Raw genomic sequence first — 21827 nt, 5'->3', positions numbered from 1 at the left:
AAAATTAAAAAAAAATTACAGCTAATAATACATATCCATCCACATGATAACGTCAGGTCATTTTCTGGCTCGTTAACCAGGCATACAAACATTTGATGAACAGGTCCCAGGCATTTGTCCATCAGAATGTCATGGTCTTCATTTTCTTCATCTCCATCAATCAGTTTGATTTTTCTTGTGAGGGGGAGGTAAATAGTGCATGCTTGTTCAAAAATGTGTGGGTTTTTTTTTTTAATAGGTTAAAAGTATTGGTTGTAAGTGTCTACAAGGGCATTGTGTATTGGTTCTGTAAGTGTTGTGCATTGGATGATTGTGGTGGGGAGGAGGTGGTGAAGGATCCAGAGGGAATTCAGGCTATGACTGCTAAATCCTTGATTGTACCATGCATCAATTGTTTCGTTGTGAGATGCCATATACTTTTATGTATAATTATATGTACACTGTACATTATCGTGTCAAGTGTGAAAATAATGAAATGTGACTCTGATTTGCTCGAAAAGAACAAGTCTGGCATATTGTCGTGAAACAAAGTGTGGTGATCTAAAACTTATACACCTTATGATAACCTTTGTATAGAAAACTTTTTAAGAAAAAAATGACACAAACTGGTCCAGGAGCCTAACGTTTTACATTTTGGGTCAGCTTTAACAACAAACGATTGTGAACATGCGATACATATCACGGAACGAAGACCATTTTACATATTTGTAAATGTGCAACGCGATTAGATAGCGTATACACCCTGTTTTACCCAGAATTACACACCTGTGTTGACCTTTGTTGTTTGCCGACTGAGCCACCGGAAATGAAAGTAGAAACAGCAGCACCGGTTTATAAACACATGTCCGGTGGGGGATGCCAAACCACACAACATTAGATTGGATTATAAACGGATAGAAGACATTTTATGATATTCAAAGCGTTACATGTATTACTCGTTACTTATATTAAAAAATCCGAAAGTGTTATGATGAAATCTGTGTAAAAATATAATTAATATATCGTGTTTAAAACCATCGATTACCCTTTGTTGGGGCCTAGTCACGTGACGTTAATGACCGTCAACACACGTCTGTTCGCCATATTTGTTGTGATTGTGTACAAACTAGTTACCGAGCGAAAAAGATTGAACTTTGTGTTGTATTCCAGAAATACACAGGACAGGTAACAAATTTGTGATTGTTATATAGATATTTATTGATGACATATTTATCAAATTTAATATTAATTAACGGTGAATTCACAGGTGTAAATTAAAGTTACCTGTCCCGCTATGCTACCGTTCAGTAACAGTGAGGTGTCATGCCGGGTAGTGTTTATCTGTGCTGCAGGACAACACGCTATAAACAAATATTGGCTACTCATGATTCGTAATGGAACGTTTGTTAACGTTTAGTATAATTATGTTTATTTGTAAATTAAATTTGTACAATAAACAATAATGTGACGAGCCGTATACACCGATGTACTATTTAGAGGGGCGTTTCAAATTGTGCATCTGTATACGTTTTCGTTTTCAGATATTTTAGATTTAAGACATTTAATTAGCAAAACCAGAAAGTTAAACTGCCAATGTTTAAGAGGTGGCATGAACTCGACTTGCAATTGTCTCCCTCCTGGTAAGAAGTTCAGACAGTGCCTTGGCTCATCCCTTGGGTTGAGCTTCTTTGAAGCTTATAATCAACTTAACTATCCTAGTAAACCTACTGTCACCATCCTGGTTAGATTTCTAGACATTGTCATCATCTTAGTAGTTGTCACCCTTCCAGTAAAACTTCCAGGTATTGTCATTCTCATGAAAAGACTTCCTGACACTGCCATCCTCCAAGTAAGACATTGAGACACTGTCACCCACTTTGTAAGATTTCCAGACACTATCACCCACCTGGTAAGGCATTTAGACACTACTATCCTGTCCCTCCCAATAAGATATTGATGAAACTTTTGCTCTCCTGGTATAATGTTTCTACATCTGTCTGTCCTCCAGAAACTGATACCCATTTGGTAATACATTCAGACACCATCACCCACCTGGTAAGACTTTAAGACACTTTCACCCTCCTTCTATAATCTTACCACGTCTATCCTCCAGACACTGTCACCCTCCTGGTAAGACTTTAAGACACTTTCACCCTCCTTGTATAATCTTACCACATCTGTCCTCCAGACACTGTCACCCTCCTGGTAAGACTTTAAGACACTTTCACCCTCCTTTTTTAATCTTACCACGTCTGTCCTCCAGACACTGTCACCCTCCTGGTAAGACTTTAAGACACTTTCACCCTCCTTTTTTAATCTTACCACATCTGTCCTCCAGACACTGTCACCCTCCTGGTAAGACTTTAAGACACTTTCACCCTTCTATTATAATGTAACCAGATCTGTCCATACTGAGTTGTGACTGGTCGCATCACGTTACCTCCTGTTTTTACATTAATGTCATATCTTCAGAACTTTCAACCTATTTTGTTCTTAACATCAAGTTCTTTACCTTTGTTCATATTTAGGTTTCATCAGTCAAAACTAAACTTTATCATTTAAAATGTTTTATTTAAGATAAGTATTTCAATAGAAACTCAATAGATTTGGCTTATACACCATTGTATATCATAAACATCAAGTTCTTTACCTTTGTTCATATTTAGGTTTCATCAGTCAAGGCTAAACTTTATCATTTAAAATGTTTTATTTAAGATAGGTATTTCAATAGAAACTCAATAGATTTGGCTTATACACCATTGTATATCCTAAACATCAAGTTACTTTGGTTTGACTTTATGATTAACTCCTTTGGAAAGTTTGTACTTTTTAATGTTTTGCTGACTTTTCAGCTCTATATACATCACCACAATATGCATTACATATTGCCTTTATTGGTAATCCATTGCATTATGTTGTCTAGATGTCAGATCTGTCATTCATAAGGATTGATCTGTTCCAAATTTTATGTATGGGCTCCCCATGGTCCTTTGTTATGCAAGATCAATTTGGTAACTGATCAGAAAGAAAAATAGTATTGTTAATAGGCAAGTCATCGTGGACTATGGTTATAATGGCACTGAGCACGGTTTTATCATAACCTATATATACAGCATCAGCTGGAATAGAACCATAGATATCAGTTTTGTTAAAAAAGAAAACATGCTCAGGGCATTTAGCATATTTTGATAGTACTATGTTTTTTACTCCCAAAAATAGCCTGAATCTTAAGTGATATGTCTATTTCACATTTTGACCTTCAGATTTGTGATTTGACTCCTGAAATTGTCAAATGTCAAGTATTTAGGGTCATATGATTAAGTCATATATATTTCTGGATATTGGTCATGGAGATAGTGTCATCACATAGTGTCCTCCAGAGATAGGAGTATTGTTGACTCGGCTGACATGCCACTTAATACTGATAACGAAATACAACAAATCTTCCTTTTGATTGTGGTATTGATGTCAGAAATCATTTTGGTCAACACAAATTAAATTGTCCCTATTGCTGATAAGAAGGGAGTTTCAAAAGAACAGTTATATGTAGAGAAGTCCATCCTGCTGTCCCTTGATGGTGTCACCTCATTTTGTCTCTCTTGTAAATCAATTTCCAACTGTGAAGTATGTACAGTAGATCGAAAATTTTAGGGCAACAGCTGTTCATCTGGTTTGTGTTTAAGGGTTGGAACAAGCTGTTGCATGCAACATCAATATACACTACAATGGACACATCTATAGACATAAATAGTCTCCAGAGGTTTTTAATAACATGTAATCTTGGAACATCCACACAGCAGGATCTGAATGAAACAAATAAGGCATTTCCTTCCAACATTTCTTATGAAATATTCACCAACTTATTTATAAAGAATTATTTTAAATTTTGATAAATCAGTGTTTCAGTGTGAATTTTAAGGCAAGTTTTGCCTGGGAAAAATTCTGAAAATAAATAAGATAGTCATAACAGGTCATAATTTGTATACCTTCAATTAGCTCATTGTCAGCCTGTAAAACATCAGACTTTACAACCACGGCTGGAAACCTGAGGTACAATGTTTGTGGTTCAAGCCCTAACTGGTGATCTCTATGTTTCTCGGAAAGCTGTGATTGCAGACCATCCAGTGCTGTCGTGGTAATGTCCTTGGACAAGACAATTATATGTCTGAATATAGCTTTAGAAAGTATGTGATGTACCTCCCTCATGGTGTTTAATGATGTAGCCACCAGCTGCTACAAGTAGACATCACCTAAAAATGACCCTTGTCGTTATGAGGATTATAAACCCTACCTACAAGCAAACTGTGTCCATAGTAATCAGATGCAATGTAATAACCACATATGTAAACATCTACACCTGATAGCTGTAACTTAAAGATGAAGATTTATGCTGGTATTGCTATGTCAAATGCTGCTTTGAATTCTCAGTGATGTATTAATGGCGCTTGACTTGAGATATAACCAACATGATTTCTACATTATGTAGGTAATGATGTGGTGTATATACTGTACGCGTACTTGATAGAATAGTATACTGTTTTATATCTTTCTACTTCTTGTCTGAATTAATTGATAATTATCTTGCACCTTGTGGCTATTTTAGAAGGATTGTATTGAAGGTCAGAGATGATAGCCATTGTAAACACATAGTGTATGGTAGTAGCTCTGTGCCTGGAGACAGTGGCCATTGTTATCTCTGTACCTAGCCAGGGAATGTTTGTTGTTGCTACTCATCTTCATCAGGTAGGAGTCTTTATCATGATGATAAACACCAGTGTTATGGTTACTTGTGTTTGTAAGTCTATAGAAACACTGGGTGGTGTTCAACATCACATGAGCTACATAGTAAGGCAGAACCCTTTTATTCTGATTCCAATTTTCTGGAGAACTTCCATTTCATGATGCTTATTCCCAATTGCAAATTCCAACTTGATCATTATAGTTTTACAGATGACCTAGAATTGAAATAACCGTGATCTGAAAATTTTAATAGTTGTTCCAAACTTTTGAATCTACATTAAACCATTCAAACACCGATGGAACCAGTAATCCATTATCCAGAAGCAGAAACCTTTATAAACACCAAACTTCCTGTTGATTATTAATTGTGATACCAGCTGTCTAAACTGGAGGTAATACCTGTACATATACTGCTATGGACACATTTCTGACCAGAATTACACTAGAACATAACTCAATTATTTTATGGAATTATTTTCCTTTTGTTTACCTGCGTGTTGTCTTGACCCGATTGATTTCCTCCTTCAGTTCTCTATTAATAATTTCTTTAAACTTGGTAGACTTCATCATTATGACATAATTTGATTGGGTGATTTAGATTTCTGAAGTGGTATTTTGATTTGGTGATTGAGCATTCTAAATTTTAAATGATGTTATGATTGGATGATTGAACTTGCTATAGTGGTATTTTGATTGGATGATTAGCTTGCTAAAGTGGTATTTTGATTGGATGATTGAGCTCGCTATAGTGGTATTTTGATTGGATGATTGAGCTTGCTATAGTGGTATTTTGATTGGATGATTGAGCTATAGTGGTATTTTGATTGGATGATTGAGCTCGCTATAGTTGTATTTGATTGGATGATTGAGCTTGCTATAGTGGTATTTTTATTGGATGATTAGCTTGCTATAGTGGTATTTTGATTGGATGATTGAGCTCGCTATAGTGGTATTTTGATTGGATGATTGAGCTTGCTATAGTGGTATTTTGATTGGATGATTGAGCTTGCTATAGTGGTATTTTGATTGGATGATTAGCTTGCTATAGTGGTATTTTGATTGGATGATTGAACTTGCTATATTTTGATGGTGATTTTAGTGGTATTTTGATTGGATGATTAGCTAGTGGATTGGATTTTGCTATAGTGGTATTGGATGATTAGCTTGCTATAGTGGTATTTTGATTGGATGATTGAGCTCGCTATAGTGGTATTTTGATTGGATGATTGAGCTTGCTATAGTGGTATTTTGATTGGATGATTGAGCTCGCTTTAGTGGTATTTTGATTGGATGATTGAACTTGCTATAGTGGTATTTTGATTGGATGATTGAACTTGCTATAGTGGTATTTTGATTGGATGATTGAGCTCGCTATAGTGGTATTTTGATTGGATGATAAGCTTGCTATAGTGGTATTTTGATTGGATGATTGAGCTCGCTATAGTGGTATTTTGATTGGATGATTGAGCTTGCTATAGTGGTATTTTGATTGGATGATTAGCTTGCTAAAGTGGTATTTTGATTGGATGATTGAGCTCGCTATAGTGGTATTTTGATTGGATGATTGAGCTTGCTATAGTGGTATTTTGATTGGATGATTGAGCTTGCTATAGTGGTATTTTGATTGGATGATTGAGCTCGCTATAGTGGTATTTTGATTGGATGATTGAACTTGCTATAGTGGTATTTTGATTGGATGATAAGCTTGCTATAGTGGTATTTTGATTGGATGATTGAGCTCGCTATAGTGGTATTTTGATTTTGTAGTTTCACTCTTCTTGATGATTGTCCAGATGTATTTTAAAACCTGTTTACAAGTAAAATGGCAAAATGTTACTGCAGAAATGTCATTACTCTTTTTGTTTTTATGTGATTTCTTACCATCTACATGTACAGGTATTTCAGCTCCACTTGAGTCATAATAACAGGTTCTGATATCATTTTAGGAAAATATATTATTCCGAAGATGAATTATTTAAGATAAAAAGGCTATGAAAAAAACCAAGGTTACCTAGATTATTGCAAAACACCGCCTCGCCCAGAACAACAGTTGTTAGCCATAGGGATATTACTTTATGACTATGTTTTCTTGTGTGAAAGTGAGTCATACATTTGTTACTGTCATTCGATCATGAAATTTATCAAAGTGTGTACATAGTTTGACTGCTTTGTTTTGTAGTGTTGTGTCATACATGTCTCAATCCACCAGATTAAACTTTGACCTCTGTGATAAAGTTAAACTTTTCTTGAAGATAGAGGTCTTCACTTTTTAATGTCATTCACAAAAAAGAAGTTTTAGTTATTGATTAAAGTGATTCAGTCTTCCTGTTATGTACCAACAATTTATCAGCAATATGTTACTGGCTTGATCAATCAAATCTATCATGTCCATCTGAAGGAAGTTAACGTTTGTGAAATAAAATGAAATATATTATTGGATAGTTTTAACATATCGCTACAAACGACTAAACTAGACATGGCCAAGGATCTTGCTCCAGGATTACATACATGCCATATACATGTAGCATTAGGTTGTTGATTTTTTTTTTGTGTTGCTATGTAGGTTTCCATCAATAAACATTAAGAAAATACGAAAATGTCAACATAATCATAATTCAAACTCATATTCCATAAAACTGGGGCAAACTATGAACACAAGAAATATTTACACAGACTCCTAAAACGGTACAAGGATAATAAAACCAGGTGTTAGATAATGATCAATGTTTTTAGTAAGATTATGCCTGATTTGCATTAGTAAAACCCCATTTAGGAATGTCCTTTTGACTCTGTGTGTTTAACAGATGATGGGATTAAATTTTTCACTGTTAAGATAATTGATGTGAGTGCCCCTTCTGTATATTGATAGAGCTATCATGTAATTTATGGTTAGATAATGAAATGAAAATAAGAACATCATAAAATGCTATACTCTGGTGACTGTATACATTATATAGTTAACACTTGTCAGTATAGTTAAAAGACACGCCCCTTTTATGAGAGATCACAGTCAGAGGAAAGCAGAAAGAACTGATAACACTGCACAAACAGTGATCTATAATCAGGAAAAGTTGGCAACACTTTCTCTGTCTGAAGATTGCAGCGGGAGTGCAATGTTTGTAAAAGTGGGATGTGATCTTCATCTTGGTGGTATATTTGTCAGATAAATACCCTGGGAGATACAAGTGTGTGGTTGGTTATCTAATGTTGTAGATCCGGATCATCAACAGGTAAAACATTTATTTATAAATATACCTAAAACATTATCTAGGTCAGCACATTTAGTAATGTAGTCATTTTAAGATAAATGGAGTGTCCCACATGACATATCATCTTTAACAATTATAATATTCTGTATTCTGTCATGTGAAGTGATTAAGAAATAATTGCTGGTTCATAACCTACTGCATGAAATTAATCATTGTCACTGTTCTCCAAAAAACCATTGATATTGTTGATGTGTTTTAATGATCAGGCATTATTGTCAAATCTGCTAATCACCAGTCTTCCTAAGTGGTGGTGGGGATGTTATGACATGGAATCAGAATTCAAGATTAGGGACGGGGACAGCATAGGATTTAATTTTCAGGGAGGTGGAAGGAATTATTGAGGAAATTTTTGAAACAATGTCATTATTTTTTTGCAAAAACAAAATTTGTTTCTTTTTTGATAGATATTTAACATATTTAATAATTTAACAGATGTTAAAACAAATTCACTATTAGCAATTTAATACAATTGAATTGCAATGTGCAAATTAGAAAATTGAATTTTATGAATATCTGGAAAATGTACATCTGACAAGGGTGTTTAAAGATCAAAGGCCGAAACATGTATATCGGTGAAAGAATTTGAAAAAGTGTCCTCATTTACCTGTAACATATGGACATAATTTAAGCTACCAGGTATACCTTGATATGTCTAATATGGAATTTATATTAAGAATATACTCTGAGAATGCATGACAGTTTGTCATATACCTATTTCATTGTGTGCATGCTAATTTGAGTCTGACTGGAGCATGGTTTCTTTTTCAGTCCAAAGTTGTGTGTAATTCTCTGTATATCACAAATATTTCAATAAATTACAAATTTTGTCCTTGGAAGGTAGCATTGACATATTGTATCAGTTGATGTGGAGTTTGGATTTAGGCTTATGGATCCAGATTCATGTTTATTGAAATCTCAATGAGTCTTAACAAATATTTTTTGACATGATAAATAGGAATAAACTTAGTGGGATTATCTTGTCATTGTGTGTAGGTGAACACTGTTGTTCTTAATGACAATACGCATGCTGACATTGGTGAATATTGTAAATATTGTACATCTCTGATGTCGACCACTTATAAGAAGAGTATTGTAAATTCAAAGTGTCATCAACATAATCAAGTCTTTTATTATTATTAGCATTGTTGTTATAACAGTTTGAAGCTGGGGTCTTCTGAACTCTTGACAGATGAGCTATCTGGCTGCCATTGTTCAACCTAGTCAGTTTCACACTACAGAATTAGGACCTAAAGTTGTGTCAGTTGGTGCGAGAATGATTTAACAGCAAGGAATAAAAGAAATCGCAATGAATCATTGCTGATTAAGTGACACATCTGTGATATAATTTCCTTACGATGGTCATTTAGAACTTGTTACTCCATATCATTTACCATCAATGTGAAGAACAACCACATGGAGACATATCGTGATGCCAATATTACTGATAATAGTTAGGCATTACAATCTCACGATATTTTGTATAATTTGTATTGTAATTGAAACAAATTTATTCATAAGGGTTCAACCTATCATGAGTACCTATCAATTCAAATTGACCAGAAGTTTACTGTTTCAAGTCACTACAACCTATGTTTTGACTTCTAATTAACCTTAATCATTAAGATTAATGACCAATATATACTATATTCTGGTTTGTTGACATCTTAAGGTACCTAAGTGTTTTGTTACATACCAAAATTAGGTTAATGTGACCTATATTTACAGTGGACATCATTTTGCCTCAATCATAATTATAGAAACATTTGGTCCATATTGGAAAAGTGATATGTTTACAGTAAAACAATTCAGTCGTTAGAGGTCTTTAATGTATTTCTGTGTGTCAGGATACTATCTTTACAAGTGGTTAAGTCTGCGATAAGTGTATAGTTTGGTAAACAAAGGAAAGACTGGAGGCTTTTGATTGCCTGGCAATACTCTGCCTCATTGAAAATGTCGTTCAGCATGTTTTGATTAAAATAAGTGAAAAGCTTGGTATAAATTTAAACCATGGATATACACTGTGACAGGTACTAGAACTTTACACACAAACATTGGGAAATGTAACAGCACAATGTACAAGGCCATGGACACCGTTTATGGGAAATCTATTTCATTAAATGGATCAATAGCTATTTACTTGTTTAAGGTTTTAGAGAAGATTTTGAAAGATATTAGAATTACAAAACTATTTTGGGTTAAGGTTTAATGCCACTGAGACACATAGCTCTATAGCTATTTCTACCTGACTTTTATGTAATAGGCCAACAATCTAGTAGTAGGCATTCATTTGTGACTAGATCTGTATAGTTTGTTGCAACACAATGGTATAAAGCCCACTGAAGGTTAAATCTTAAAATAGTACTGGTTTCGAGCTCACCTGTAAACCTCCAGTGTAATGTGCTGGACACGACTAATAAATTTTATCAACTGCATACCAATTGATACAACTTCAGTGTTTATAAAATGAGTATGAGGTCAGGTACCTACACATACATAATTTAAAGTCAGGTCTACAAAGATAGCTGGTCAATGAATGCCTTCTAATGCAGCATTGCTTAATGTGTCATTGATAACGATAAGTGTTCAGAAGAGCATAACAGTTGGGGGTGGGGAAGGAGAAATCACATATACCTGGTATAGTATAGGAAAATTCCTGTTTGTGATGAGCTTAAGTCAAGTTCCTCATTCCAGGAGACACAAACACTGGATACTCTGGCCCTCTGATATATGTTTACTTGTAATATAGTGAAATAAGAATTGGTCATTAAGACACCATCCCTGTATAACATTTAATGATCTGTGTGTCTGGTTAAAATTTAAGACTAGAACTCTCGTGGAAAGTGGTTACAATTTTAACAGTCCCCCCCCCCCCCCCCCCCCATATTTATCCATCTGTGTACTACACCCTCTGTGTATTATGAGTGGAGTGTTATTATAGTGTATGATTTCACCTCTCTGTTTGACTACACCCCTCTGTGTAAACTAGTCCTGGTGTATGACCACACCCCCCTGTGTATACTAGTCATGGTGTGTAACCACACCTCTCTGTGTATACTAGTTATGGTGTATGACCACACCCCTCTGTGTATACTAGTTATGGTGTATGACCACACCCCTCTGTGTATACTAGTTATGGTGTATGACCACACCCCTCTGTGTATACTAGTTATAGTGTATGACCATACCCCTCTGTGTAAACTAGTCATGGTGTGTGACCACACCCCTCTGTGTACACTAGTAATGGTGTGTAACCACACCCTTCTGTGTATACTAGTTATGGTGTATGACCACACCCCTCTGTGTACACTAGTAATGGTGTGTAACCACACCCCTCTGTGTACACTAGTAATGGTGTATGACCACACCCCTCTGTGTATACTAGTTATGGTGTATGACCACACCCCTCTGTGTACACTAGTAATGGTGTGTAACCACACCCTTCTGTGTATACTAGTTATGGTGTATGACCACACCTCTTGGTTTACAGTGGTCATGGGCCAGTGATTGGTTATGGTGTGTTCAGTCATGTGAGGATACTTTGGATAGTGTGACCACCATCGTGAACCGCTACCACTCAGTCTGACTGGTCACAATAACACCAACAATTGGTGAACTATACTGTATACATACACCCGGGTTTACAGACCAGCTCTGTCGACCCACTCATGTGCTCTGCTATCTCAGGCTGGTTCAATATTTTCCTTACTGGTTATCTCGGTTAGATCATTGGTGTGGAAACATGTTTTAGAAATGGTCATTTTCACAGTGTCAGTGTTTTGACATTATGGGAACCAGTGAGTTTCTCTGTTTGGAGTAGCTATTAGAAAGCAAGGCCCTGAAGCGGGATCATAGCTACTGTAAGGAGTCAGTTTGTTCTGTGGAGGGACACAGCAGATCACACTCTACACAACATCTCAGCAACTTACATCAGTTGTGAATTGACAATTGTGTTTTTATGGGTTGTGATTTGACCATTATGATAAGACTGGATTGTTACCTGCAGGCATAACATTGAGCTACTTAATTTCAGTTTAGCTACCTACTGAACTCCTTTGTTGTTGTCCTATATTGCAGGTAAGAATATATATTTATACATCTTTTGTGTATGTTATGCTTGAGCAGACAATCACCTTTTTATCTAGGTCTTCAACTTTTCTTTGATTTAAAAAGGTTATGTATCGTGTACAGGTAAAAGTTGTGGAATGTTATAGCCTGTCTTAGGTACAAATTGTAGTAGTACAGTGCTAGACAGACAGGGGTGTTGGTCCTGCCAAGTGTCAAGGTCTTTACTACTACAGAATTGCTGCAGTATACATTTGTATGTTCCAGTAGATGTATATTACATGTGGCACATGTGTTTCATGTCTTTTGTGGAATAGATTTCTGCTGGTATGGTTGTAGATTTAAGTGAAACCCAGGTTAGTGGAACATCAGCCTACCTAAGCAGATCAACAGTTCAACCTGTGAGGTAAGCTAATGTAATTCATGCATTCGTGTTTGGTGTGTAAGTTAGTGAATATATATATACCTATCCCTTCTGATGCAGTTTTGATGTTTAACGTTAGGAAAATCTCATTTGGAAAGATTTAAACATAGTCTTAAATGTTCCAAGGCCATGAGATTCAAACCAGAAATGTGTGCTTTACATTTATTAGTTAGTTGATAAGTCCAGATGTACCACATTATATCAGTATTTAAAGAGAATAGACGGTTTTATATCAAGTAGAAATCATAAATGTTTGGAATAATAATCGTCTTCTCATAACTGTTGTACTTCATTAGTTGCATAAAATGTACAAGAGTTGAAGAAATTATTTGATTCTGGAAAAAGGAAATATTGATCAGTTAAGTTGTCCATGGTCGATTTTAACCTTTAATAAAATTCTTCTTAATAACCAGTTTAAGAGGCTCAGGTACATGATAAAGGACCAGTAGTAAGCTGAATTGAAGAGCAGCGAAGTGTTCTCATGAATGACCTTGACCCACTTTTAAGGTTTTGGGTGAAATGTATGAAAGTCTTTCTAACATTTCTCCTCAGTAATCAGGTCAAGGTCATAATATTGGCATATAGCCTGCTAGAAAGGCTAGAATGACCTGTTTGTTCAAATGAATTACCTTGACTCTGACACTTTGAATATCACAGCAGTGAAATGTGTTTAGATCCTTTATTACCTAGGATGCTATGATAATAGGTAAACAAGTTTGTTGAATTGAATGACCTTGACCCACTTTTTAAAGTCACAGCTGCTAAATGTGTTGTTATAAATGTGATTGATACACTTCCTCTCAGTAACCAAAAGATCCTGAAGGGTCCTGAAATTTTACCAGTGAAATGATCTCAACCGACTTTCAATGTCACATGCATGTGGTCAGATGTTTTAAAATCTTCAGACTACTTCTTTTCAGTAACCAATATCCTAGGCCTAGTGTCATGGTATTGCTACAATATCATGCTGCAATACATTACTTTTTCAGCTACAAAACAGTACATACTTATTGATGGCTACATGCAGTGTTGACATGCTCATGGAAAGAAGAATCTTCCAAATTTTATTTTCTCTATACCATTATGTTTACTTTGTCTTATTTGCACAGGTTTATTCCAATTTCCATGGATTTGACATGTGGATGAAGTCACATGACCAGTTTCGTGTAGCATTTAATGAAAAGCTTAGGTGAAAAACTGACAGAAATTTCCATTTATATGCAAATGTAGAAACAGTTACAATTTTTGTTATTGCCAGACAATGGATTATCTCCAACAGCACGCATCACTCCAATGACTGCACATGTACATCCTTTTTGTAAAAAGCAAAATCGTTAAATCATCAGTCAGGGTGAGATGGAATCAAGGAAATCTGCTTCTAGTAGGAATTGTCAGTTAGATCTCGCCGAGTGGTGGTTAGGGGGCAGCTGGGAGCAGTCTAATTTAGGCGGGAGGGGAAATTGGTTATATCAGAGGTTATTTAATATACTAGTATGGGACTGCAGATTATTTTACTACAATTTTGCTGCAAATGTTTTTTACCTCCAGATCTGATTAACTTTATAAATACATCCACCAGAAATGCAAATGGCTGTGTACACCTGCAAGAATCCTTTTAATGTTTTAAATAGGAGTGACTTGTGGTAAAACAAATAGTGACAGTGGTAAAAATACTGACTGGTTGATATATAAGCAGCTCTCTATGGTGTTTTAATGTCCTGTCACAGATAATAAGAGAAAGGAGAGGTTGCCATGGTAACAGAATGTAAAACATTAGAGGAGTATAGACATTACCATATGTATTACATTGTATTACAACTGACATGTTTCCCTGTGAACAGCTGTCCAAGAAGAAAGAATGGAAGGGTTTTAATGCCCAAGTAAGCCAGAATACCCAGAGAAAGTCTACATTAAGGGTAGACAGGAAACTCCATACAATTTCATTCCTTATCTGGTAATCAAACCAATTAATTGGATGAGGACAAGTACTCCGACTACTACACTCATGCACTTTCTAAAGAACACATTTTTAATAAATAAAACACTGTTGAAATATTTAGAGAGATATAAATTACCTTCTATAAGTGTTATACAATGTTTATAACAAATTCCTGATGTGTTGTGGAGCTTTGACAGCTGCTGATATTAGTACACTCATATGTTACATGTACCCTTAGCTGTCGTAATAAGTGGCAGCTGAGTACACCTGTACCTTATATGTACCCTAAGCTGTTGTAGTAAGTGACAGTGACAGCTGAGTACACCTGTATGTTATATGTACCCTAAGCTGTTGTAGTAAGTGACAGTGACAGCTGTGTACACCTGTACCTTATATGTACCCTAAGCTGTTGTAGCAAGTGACAGTGACAGCTGAGTACACCTGTATGTTATATGTACCCTAAGCTGTTGTAGTAAGTGACAGTGACAGCTGAGTACACCTGTACCTTATATGTACACTAAGCTGTTATAGTAAGTGACAGTGACCGCTGAGTACACCTGTACGTTATATGTACACTAAGCTGTTGTAGTAAGTGACAGTGACAGCTGAGTACACCTGTACCTTATATGTACCCTAAGCTGTTGTAGTAAGTGACAGTGACAGCTGAGTACACCTGTACCTTATATGTACCCTAAGCTGTTGTAGCAAGTGACAGTGACAGCTGAGTACACCTGTACATTATATGAACACTAAGCTGTTGTAATAAGTGCCAGTGGCAGCTGTGTACACCTGTATGTTATATGTACCCTAAGCTGTTATAGTAAGTAAGTGACATTGTATGTTACAGCTGTTGTAGTACCACAGCTGTGTACCTTATATGTACCATAAGCTGTTGTAGTAAGTGACAGTGTGTACACCTGTACCTTATATGTACCCTAAGCTGTTGTAGCAAGTGACAGTGACAGCTGAGTACACCTGTACCTTATATGTACCCTAAGCTGTTGTAGTAAGTGCCAGTGGCAGCTGTGTACACCTGTACCTTATATGTACACTAAGCTGTTTCAGTAAGTGACAGTGACAGCCAAGTACACCTGTACGTTATATGTACACTAAGCTGTTGTAGTAAGTGACAGTGACAGCAAAGTACACCTGAACATTATATGTACATTAAGCTGTTGTAGTAAGTGACAGCTGTGTACACCTGTACATTATATGTTAATTTGCACACCTCCCTCTGTCCCTCTTGCAGCTCTGCTATATACTTTTCTTGTTTCAAGGCATCAATTAGTGGTAGATAAGACATTGAATTACAGTATCATTTAGATAGACGGGGGATTTGAGTAATTATTAGATATTTTAGTGTGCTTAATGAATGTTTGTCACAAGTTTTATGAAGATTATATACTTACCAATCACTATATGTGACTGTGCACCTCAGCTTCAATTTAAACTGTACTGAATTAAACTTTTCAAGAGTACAAAGGAAATCAATGTATAAGATGGTCAAAATGTATGGTTAATTGATTTTATCTAGCTTTTCATTGTCATGTTCTTGATTTCAATCAAATATTGAGTTCTCAATTCATAACTGCATATACTTGAATAGTAATTTGAATAGCTGTTTTGATATTGAAAAAATATTTCAAGACTTGTGTACATGTGTTGAATTGTGGAACCCAGAAAGATGGAGACCGTGGAAATTTGGCAAAGTGTTTAAGAAGAATGCATATTGTCTGTCAATGAGATGTATATATGCATAGGGTTTGTGTGCAGAAACCCCATTCAGATTAGAGTGAGGGAACTACTCAGTGATTGCCTGTCACATGTTACCTACACCGAGGTGAAAGCCTCTTTACCAATATACAGCAATGGTAAGGTCATTACCGATGTTTCTAACTTCTTGGAGGGAGAATGATTGCTTAGGGAGAAGGATGGCATGGAGAGGACTAAAGGCATCATTCATCCTGACTAACCAGAGTGAAGATAAGCATTAGATCTATGATAAATGTTATCTGAAGAAAGACAACTTTCAGAATAAGATTATTGAGGTGTCTGTGTAGAGGAGCGTTAAAGTGGATGTAAACTCCAGGCATTATCAGCTGATGGATTCAACACAATTCTCTACTCAAAGTTGGTTCAGTGCTGTTTATACCTAATAAGAGTCCAAAGTACAATTGTTATTGATTTTATAAGCATTGTTTTATTTGTTCATTCAGCCAAGGTCATTAACGTCAGAAGGTCATGGTAACCATGGCAGTAGTGCAATATGATATCAGGAGTTGTACTATTAAATAATACATGTGCCTATGTGTAAATGACTAGAGATTACCTGCAGTGTGTTATGCTCTTCAGCTGTCCCGACTTCTGCAGGTAGTGGTGCAGCATGTTACATATTACAGCATGCCAGAGATGAAAGTTGATGTGAGAGAGATTTATGGCGATATTTTAGTGAGTGGAGAAGACCTACAATGTAAACATGGTGCTATGTTCTGTTCTTCCTTAGATGTGTTACAGCTGCTACGTTGTACCTGTATACTTTTCCTTGTTGTTGTGGTCTTGTAATCACATCATGTATATCGGTGCTCTGAGTGCTTTGTGTGATTCTACTTGGCAGTGTAAAGGGAATCTCTAATTTAACTTCCATCTCAAAAACTACATGCTTACATACTGGATATAACTATTCAACAGGTGATCTGTGTGTGTAAATTTAAAGAACTTCAGAAACGACTCATGCCTGAGGCCTCTGTATGTATATCTAGCATTGTTGATGTTTTTAATATCAGTGTAGTATAACTGATACTGACCAATATAGATTGTACTATTATATTCTTTTTTTGGGGAGGGGAGTGGGGGGGGGGGGGGGGGGGGGGGGGGGGGGGGGGGGCGTTGGTTGGTTGGGATTGTGAACTTCTTGCTTCTTACTCCATGGTAGGTAGCTTATAGAACTGTAATCAAAGGAGAACAGCGTTGTTCTTAAAGATTAAAGATTTTGGGAACAGTAGCATGTTTGTACAAGGTCAAAGGTGTGAATACATTAGTGATTATAAATACCGTCTTCAGGGTTTGGGACAATCTTCATAGTCAAATATGATAATACTGTGTTAAAATTCTTAAGAATGTGTATCAATTTTCAAAATAGAATATTTTCAAATTATACAGCAATTTGAATAATGTTCAAATTCCAATGTTATATTTTTGTCATTTTTATTCAGATATGCTGGTGACAATCATTGCCTGAGAAAATATGGCACTGAAGCAGCCTGAGAGGTGAAAGCGGATTCTGTGATTCTGGCCAGTTCTGTGACTTATTGTGTGAGTAAGGAAGGGAATAATTTATTGGACATGTCGTCAGGATCAGGGGAGATCACTCCCATTGACCAGGGAGCAGTTGGAGGTCAAGATGATGATGGGGCCAAAGTCACATTTGAAGGTAACAGTTAACAGTGCTTCTATAATGATACAAAACGTGTTTTGTTCATGGAATCCTAATCACCTTTCATAAGTATGAAACGGAACTGTTACACAAATAGTATTATCGGTTGTATACATCTCAGTCGCAGAAAGAAACAAGGGAACGTAATCATTCCCTATCTAAAAAGGGAGAAAATCTTTGTGGCAGGATGATGATAAGGTGACAAGTTTGCTTTAAAAAATGTCTCCTCCAGAAGGTTTTAATGACATGGTATCTGTAGCATCTTTAACACATAGTATCAAAAGTTTTTCAGGTAAATTAACTGATTGTTCTGGAAACTGAAGGGCAGGGTTGAAGGGATAGAATTTAACAGTTTTGTTTTAAAAGACATTTGGATCTCTGAAACTACAAGAGTACTTAGCAGCAGATTTCAACCAAATTATACTGGTACCAATCTTGGCTTAGAGCAAGAATACATGTATTTCCCCACTGATTGTATTCTGTATTAGTCAGATTTCAAGTATACTTTAGTGGTGTAGTATTAAAATTACGTGTAAACTTTTTACTGTCCTTCCATCAAAGATGAAACGTTCAAAAAGCATGGCACTCCAGGATAAGATCAAGCCATTGGCTTTGTAGTTTTCTTACACTTTATCATGTTCTTTTTTAAAGTGATTGTTTATGAATGCCATTGGTAATGAGTGTTTCCCACACAAGTTGTTTTAGTATTTGGGTAAATTTAAAAAGCTAGGTCCTTATCTCGTGATATTGCTCGTCTTTTACAAACCTATGTTTGACATTGATGTCACAACCTGGTGTTACATAAAACAATTTTGAATCTTACTTAATAACCTGTTACATAATCTTACCAATTTGGGGATTACAATGAGTTTAGATACAGAATCTCCTGTATTTCTCCAAGAACAGGGAAGTTTATCAGATGAAGGCCTGACTACATCAGTCTGAAAATTTGTCTTATCAAATAAAATCTTTCTCCATTAATCTGATATGGTTTTTTGAAGAATGCAAGCAAGTTGTTTACAGTTGGTAGGATATGTTTACCACTACTTGGCATAAGACATCAGTTTTTAAGACATTTTATTGATGTTTTAAAAAAGATATGTATGAATGCAGAAAGGATTTGTTTGAATAACAATAAAGTGTTATGCTTTACAAATAAACTGTAAATACATATACAAAAAGGTCATCTGTCTGAAATTTACAACATGTTTAATTCTCTGGTCATGGGAAAAACAGTAAATCAGTTAGGTCCTTTCAGAATGTATTACAGTATATCCGGGAGGTGCTACTTAATGAAGTCCTGATCACATGGCAGAATATCAAAACTATTTTAATCTGAAATGTAGATCAGCTGGCAGATACACATGGACATACATAACATCAGAACTTTACCGCACTTTATTTATCTTTGTTTTTCTCGAAATACATAACTTCCCATTGGATATTATTAGCAGAGAATTTTACAAGAAAATGTTATAAATTATACGGCTGATGACACATAAGTGTCTCATACGAACCTGACCATGTGTAAACTGAATATGATATGATCGGTAATGATAATTTAAAATAGGAGTTTAGATACTCCAAAGAATAAACAAACAAAATCCAAGGAAAATCACTATTGTTATGGGAAAAACAACTCAAATTACAAATTTAATATCTTCAAACAATTTCTGTTAGAAACAAGTTAGTATGGCGCATCTAAAAATTAACTTTTGGGTTTAGACTTCAAGAAAAATGTGCTACCTGTTAATGGGATATTGTGCTTGTTATCACATTTCCTTCTGACAAATGAAACATGATATTAAGTGGGTTTCAATGTATAATGTTTCTATAAAATGCACATTTACTTGAGAAGTACATTATTCTATCGTTAAATGTGACCTATAACCTCAACAAAGTTAAGGAGACATATGCTATACCAGGTATGACCTATATTTCAGGTTTGTTTGACTCCTTTGTCTCTCTAGGTATTTCTCCAAGCATTTCTACATAAGTTGTTTTTTTTAATTGATAAATGTTTTGTTATTGCATTTGTGAACCTAATTAGTTTGTTCGAATCAAACAAGATGTCAACTGGGATAATTATGAAACGAGTCATAGGTCAAGGTTGTCAAAGAAAAAAGTCAAGGTCGATTTGTTATGATTAAACTTTTGGATATAAAATGAAGCATACTTTTTTGTATATAGTGAGATTGGAAGTCTTCTACCAAAGATCAAGATTATGGGATCAAAGGTCAAATTTAGAACAAAATGTTGATCAAAATTAAATAAGGTGAGCTACATTTTTGAGAATTACAGTTATAATGAATTAAATCATGTTAACACATTCTGTGTGATTGCAAAATATTGGTAATGTTTTTTGTTCATTACATGTGCCTGGGTAAATAACTTATGTGTGCTGCTTGGACCATGTACCATAAAGGTCAATTATATTTAATCCCTTGGTGGCAGTCTGTTCATCTGTATGTGTACCTCTTTATCAAAATCAGTTTTCTACTACAAATACAGATATATCATGAATCAACAATGTACCTGTAAGTTGGTGAAGAATGTTAGCCCTTTATCATCATGAATGAATTGATGTAACTTGTCTCAGAATTCAATGCTTGAGAAACTCTTGAGAAGGCAATGGGTTGTTAGCTGAAAATAGATTTATATACCCAACTATAAGCGAGTTATAGCCCATTAATGGTTGTATACATGACTGTTACATATCTCTCTTACTTTGGTCTCTGTCCCATGTAATTACAAGAGTTTTATGTATGCTATATCTCATGGGACGACACCAGTGTACTCACTTTGGGGGTCATTACCTTTTTTAAACTATTATAGCTTAGCCTTTGATAATTTTGTTAAGTTTGTCTGGAGAATTAAGGAATGCAATTTGAATTACTCATTATCAGGATATTTTGAATTCTTGTGTCACTGAAACTTCACATGACTATTGACATTGTTGTCATTTTAACATTATCCAATATCAATGTGTTTTAATTGCAATTCATATACATAATGTTTAAAAGGCTATGATATGCCACACATTCTAGACATATCAGTACACAAAGACAATAATTGTTTGCAGTATATCTATAAACATGTGTTAAATCATAAGCTAAAATGTAATGACTTGTATCATTATGGCATGGTGGAATTTTAGGTTAGATAATTGTGCTACACTAATGCTGATAGGAATAGACATAAGAAAAGAATTACTTGAACAAAAGATAATAAGTTGTTTATACCTATTACATAAGAGACCTAAATTACCTTACAATGTTTTTGCTGTTTTTATATATATTCTACGTGAATTTGTAATTAACACACAATCAAACTTGACCGATAGCCTGGCGCAGGAATGTGAGGTCACCTGTCAGATGTGTATACATCCTGGTCTAATGACTTTCCTCAGAAGGTATACTATGGAGGATACTGTAGATGAGATCTCAGATGTTCATTTGTTATGAAATTGATCTGTTACCAAATTATGATATAATACAGTATACAATAGTGGCCTTCAGGGTCTTTCATATGTACCAGTTTCATGAATATTTATTGAATTTGGTTACAAGTACATGTCAGTATATCGTAAGATAAATTAAGGGAAGAATTTCTAGTGTTTTTTCCTCTGTATTTTTCCGAATAAACAAAACAATAAGCTAGAAAACAGTATTTTAGTCTGTGTATATGATTGGTTGATATGGCAGGCCAGATCTGAATTCATTTGCTCATATTTTATATATTAGCAAGGGAAGATGAGCTTAAAGTTGTCAAAACGTAGCATCATCAAGTTTCCTTTTATACAGTAGTTAGAATGATGTAATGACTTGCTGATACTCAGAAATGTGCACTACTATAGATATAGTGTGAATTATCAGTGTCAGCTACTTATATAGAAAAATAATGGAACTTGAAACATTCTGAAGAAGTGTAAAGTATCTGAAGATTTGATACGGAAGTGCTTATACTTTACAAATCAGAAGT

General features: G+C 35.2%; 1 protein-coding gene across 8 annotated transcripts in view; it reads left to right on the top strand.

Moving 5' to 3' along the window:
• The first annotated feature begins 1094 nt into the window (after window positions 1–1094).
• The window catches only part of LOC132550168 (cell surface glycoprotein 1-like), a 71015-nt gene continuing 50282 nt past the window's right edge, over window positions 1095–21827 (top strand). For 2 of the 8 annotated variants that reach the window (XM_060214192.1, XM_060214185.1), the window contains exons 1-2: window positions 16419–16543; window positions 17626–17843. In XM_060214192.1, the coding sequence (XP_060070175.1) occupies window positions 17756–17843 (88 nt within the window). In that variant the 5' untranslated portion in view covers window positions 16419–16543; window positions 17626–17755. Of the gene's footprint in view, window positions 1165–11856; window positions 12063–12383; window positions 12457–16416; window positions 16544–16781; window positions 16862–17625; window positions 17844–21827 lie in introns of those variants that run through there. The other 6 variants (XM_060214186.1, XM_060214189.1, XM_060214187.1 and 3 more) reach the window with 6 other exon arrangements.

This window comes from Ylistrum balloti, unplaced genomic scaffold (genome assembly GCF_031769215.1).
Source record: "Ylistrum balloti isolate Yb309-2 unplaced genomic scaffold, AGI_CSIRO_Ybal_v1 Utg370110, whole genome shotgun sequence".
Taxonomy (NCBI): domain Eukaryota; kingdom Metazoa; phylum Mollusca; class Bivalvia; order Pectinida; family Pectinidae; genus Ylistrum; species Ylistrum balloti.
The sequence above is the reverse complement of the archived record's forward strand: the minus strand, read 5'-3'. Positions and strand labels throughout refer to the sequence as shown.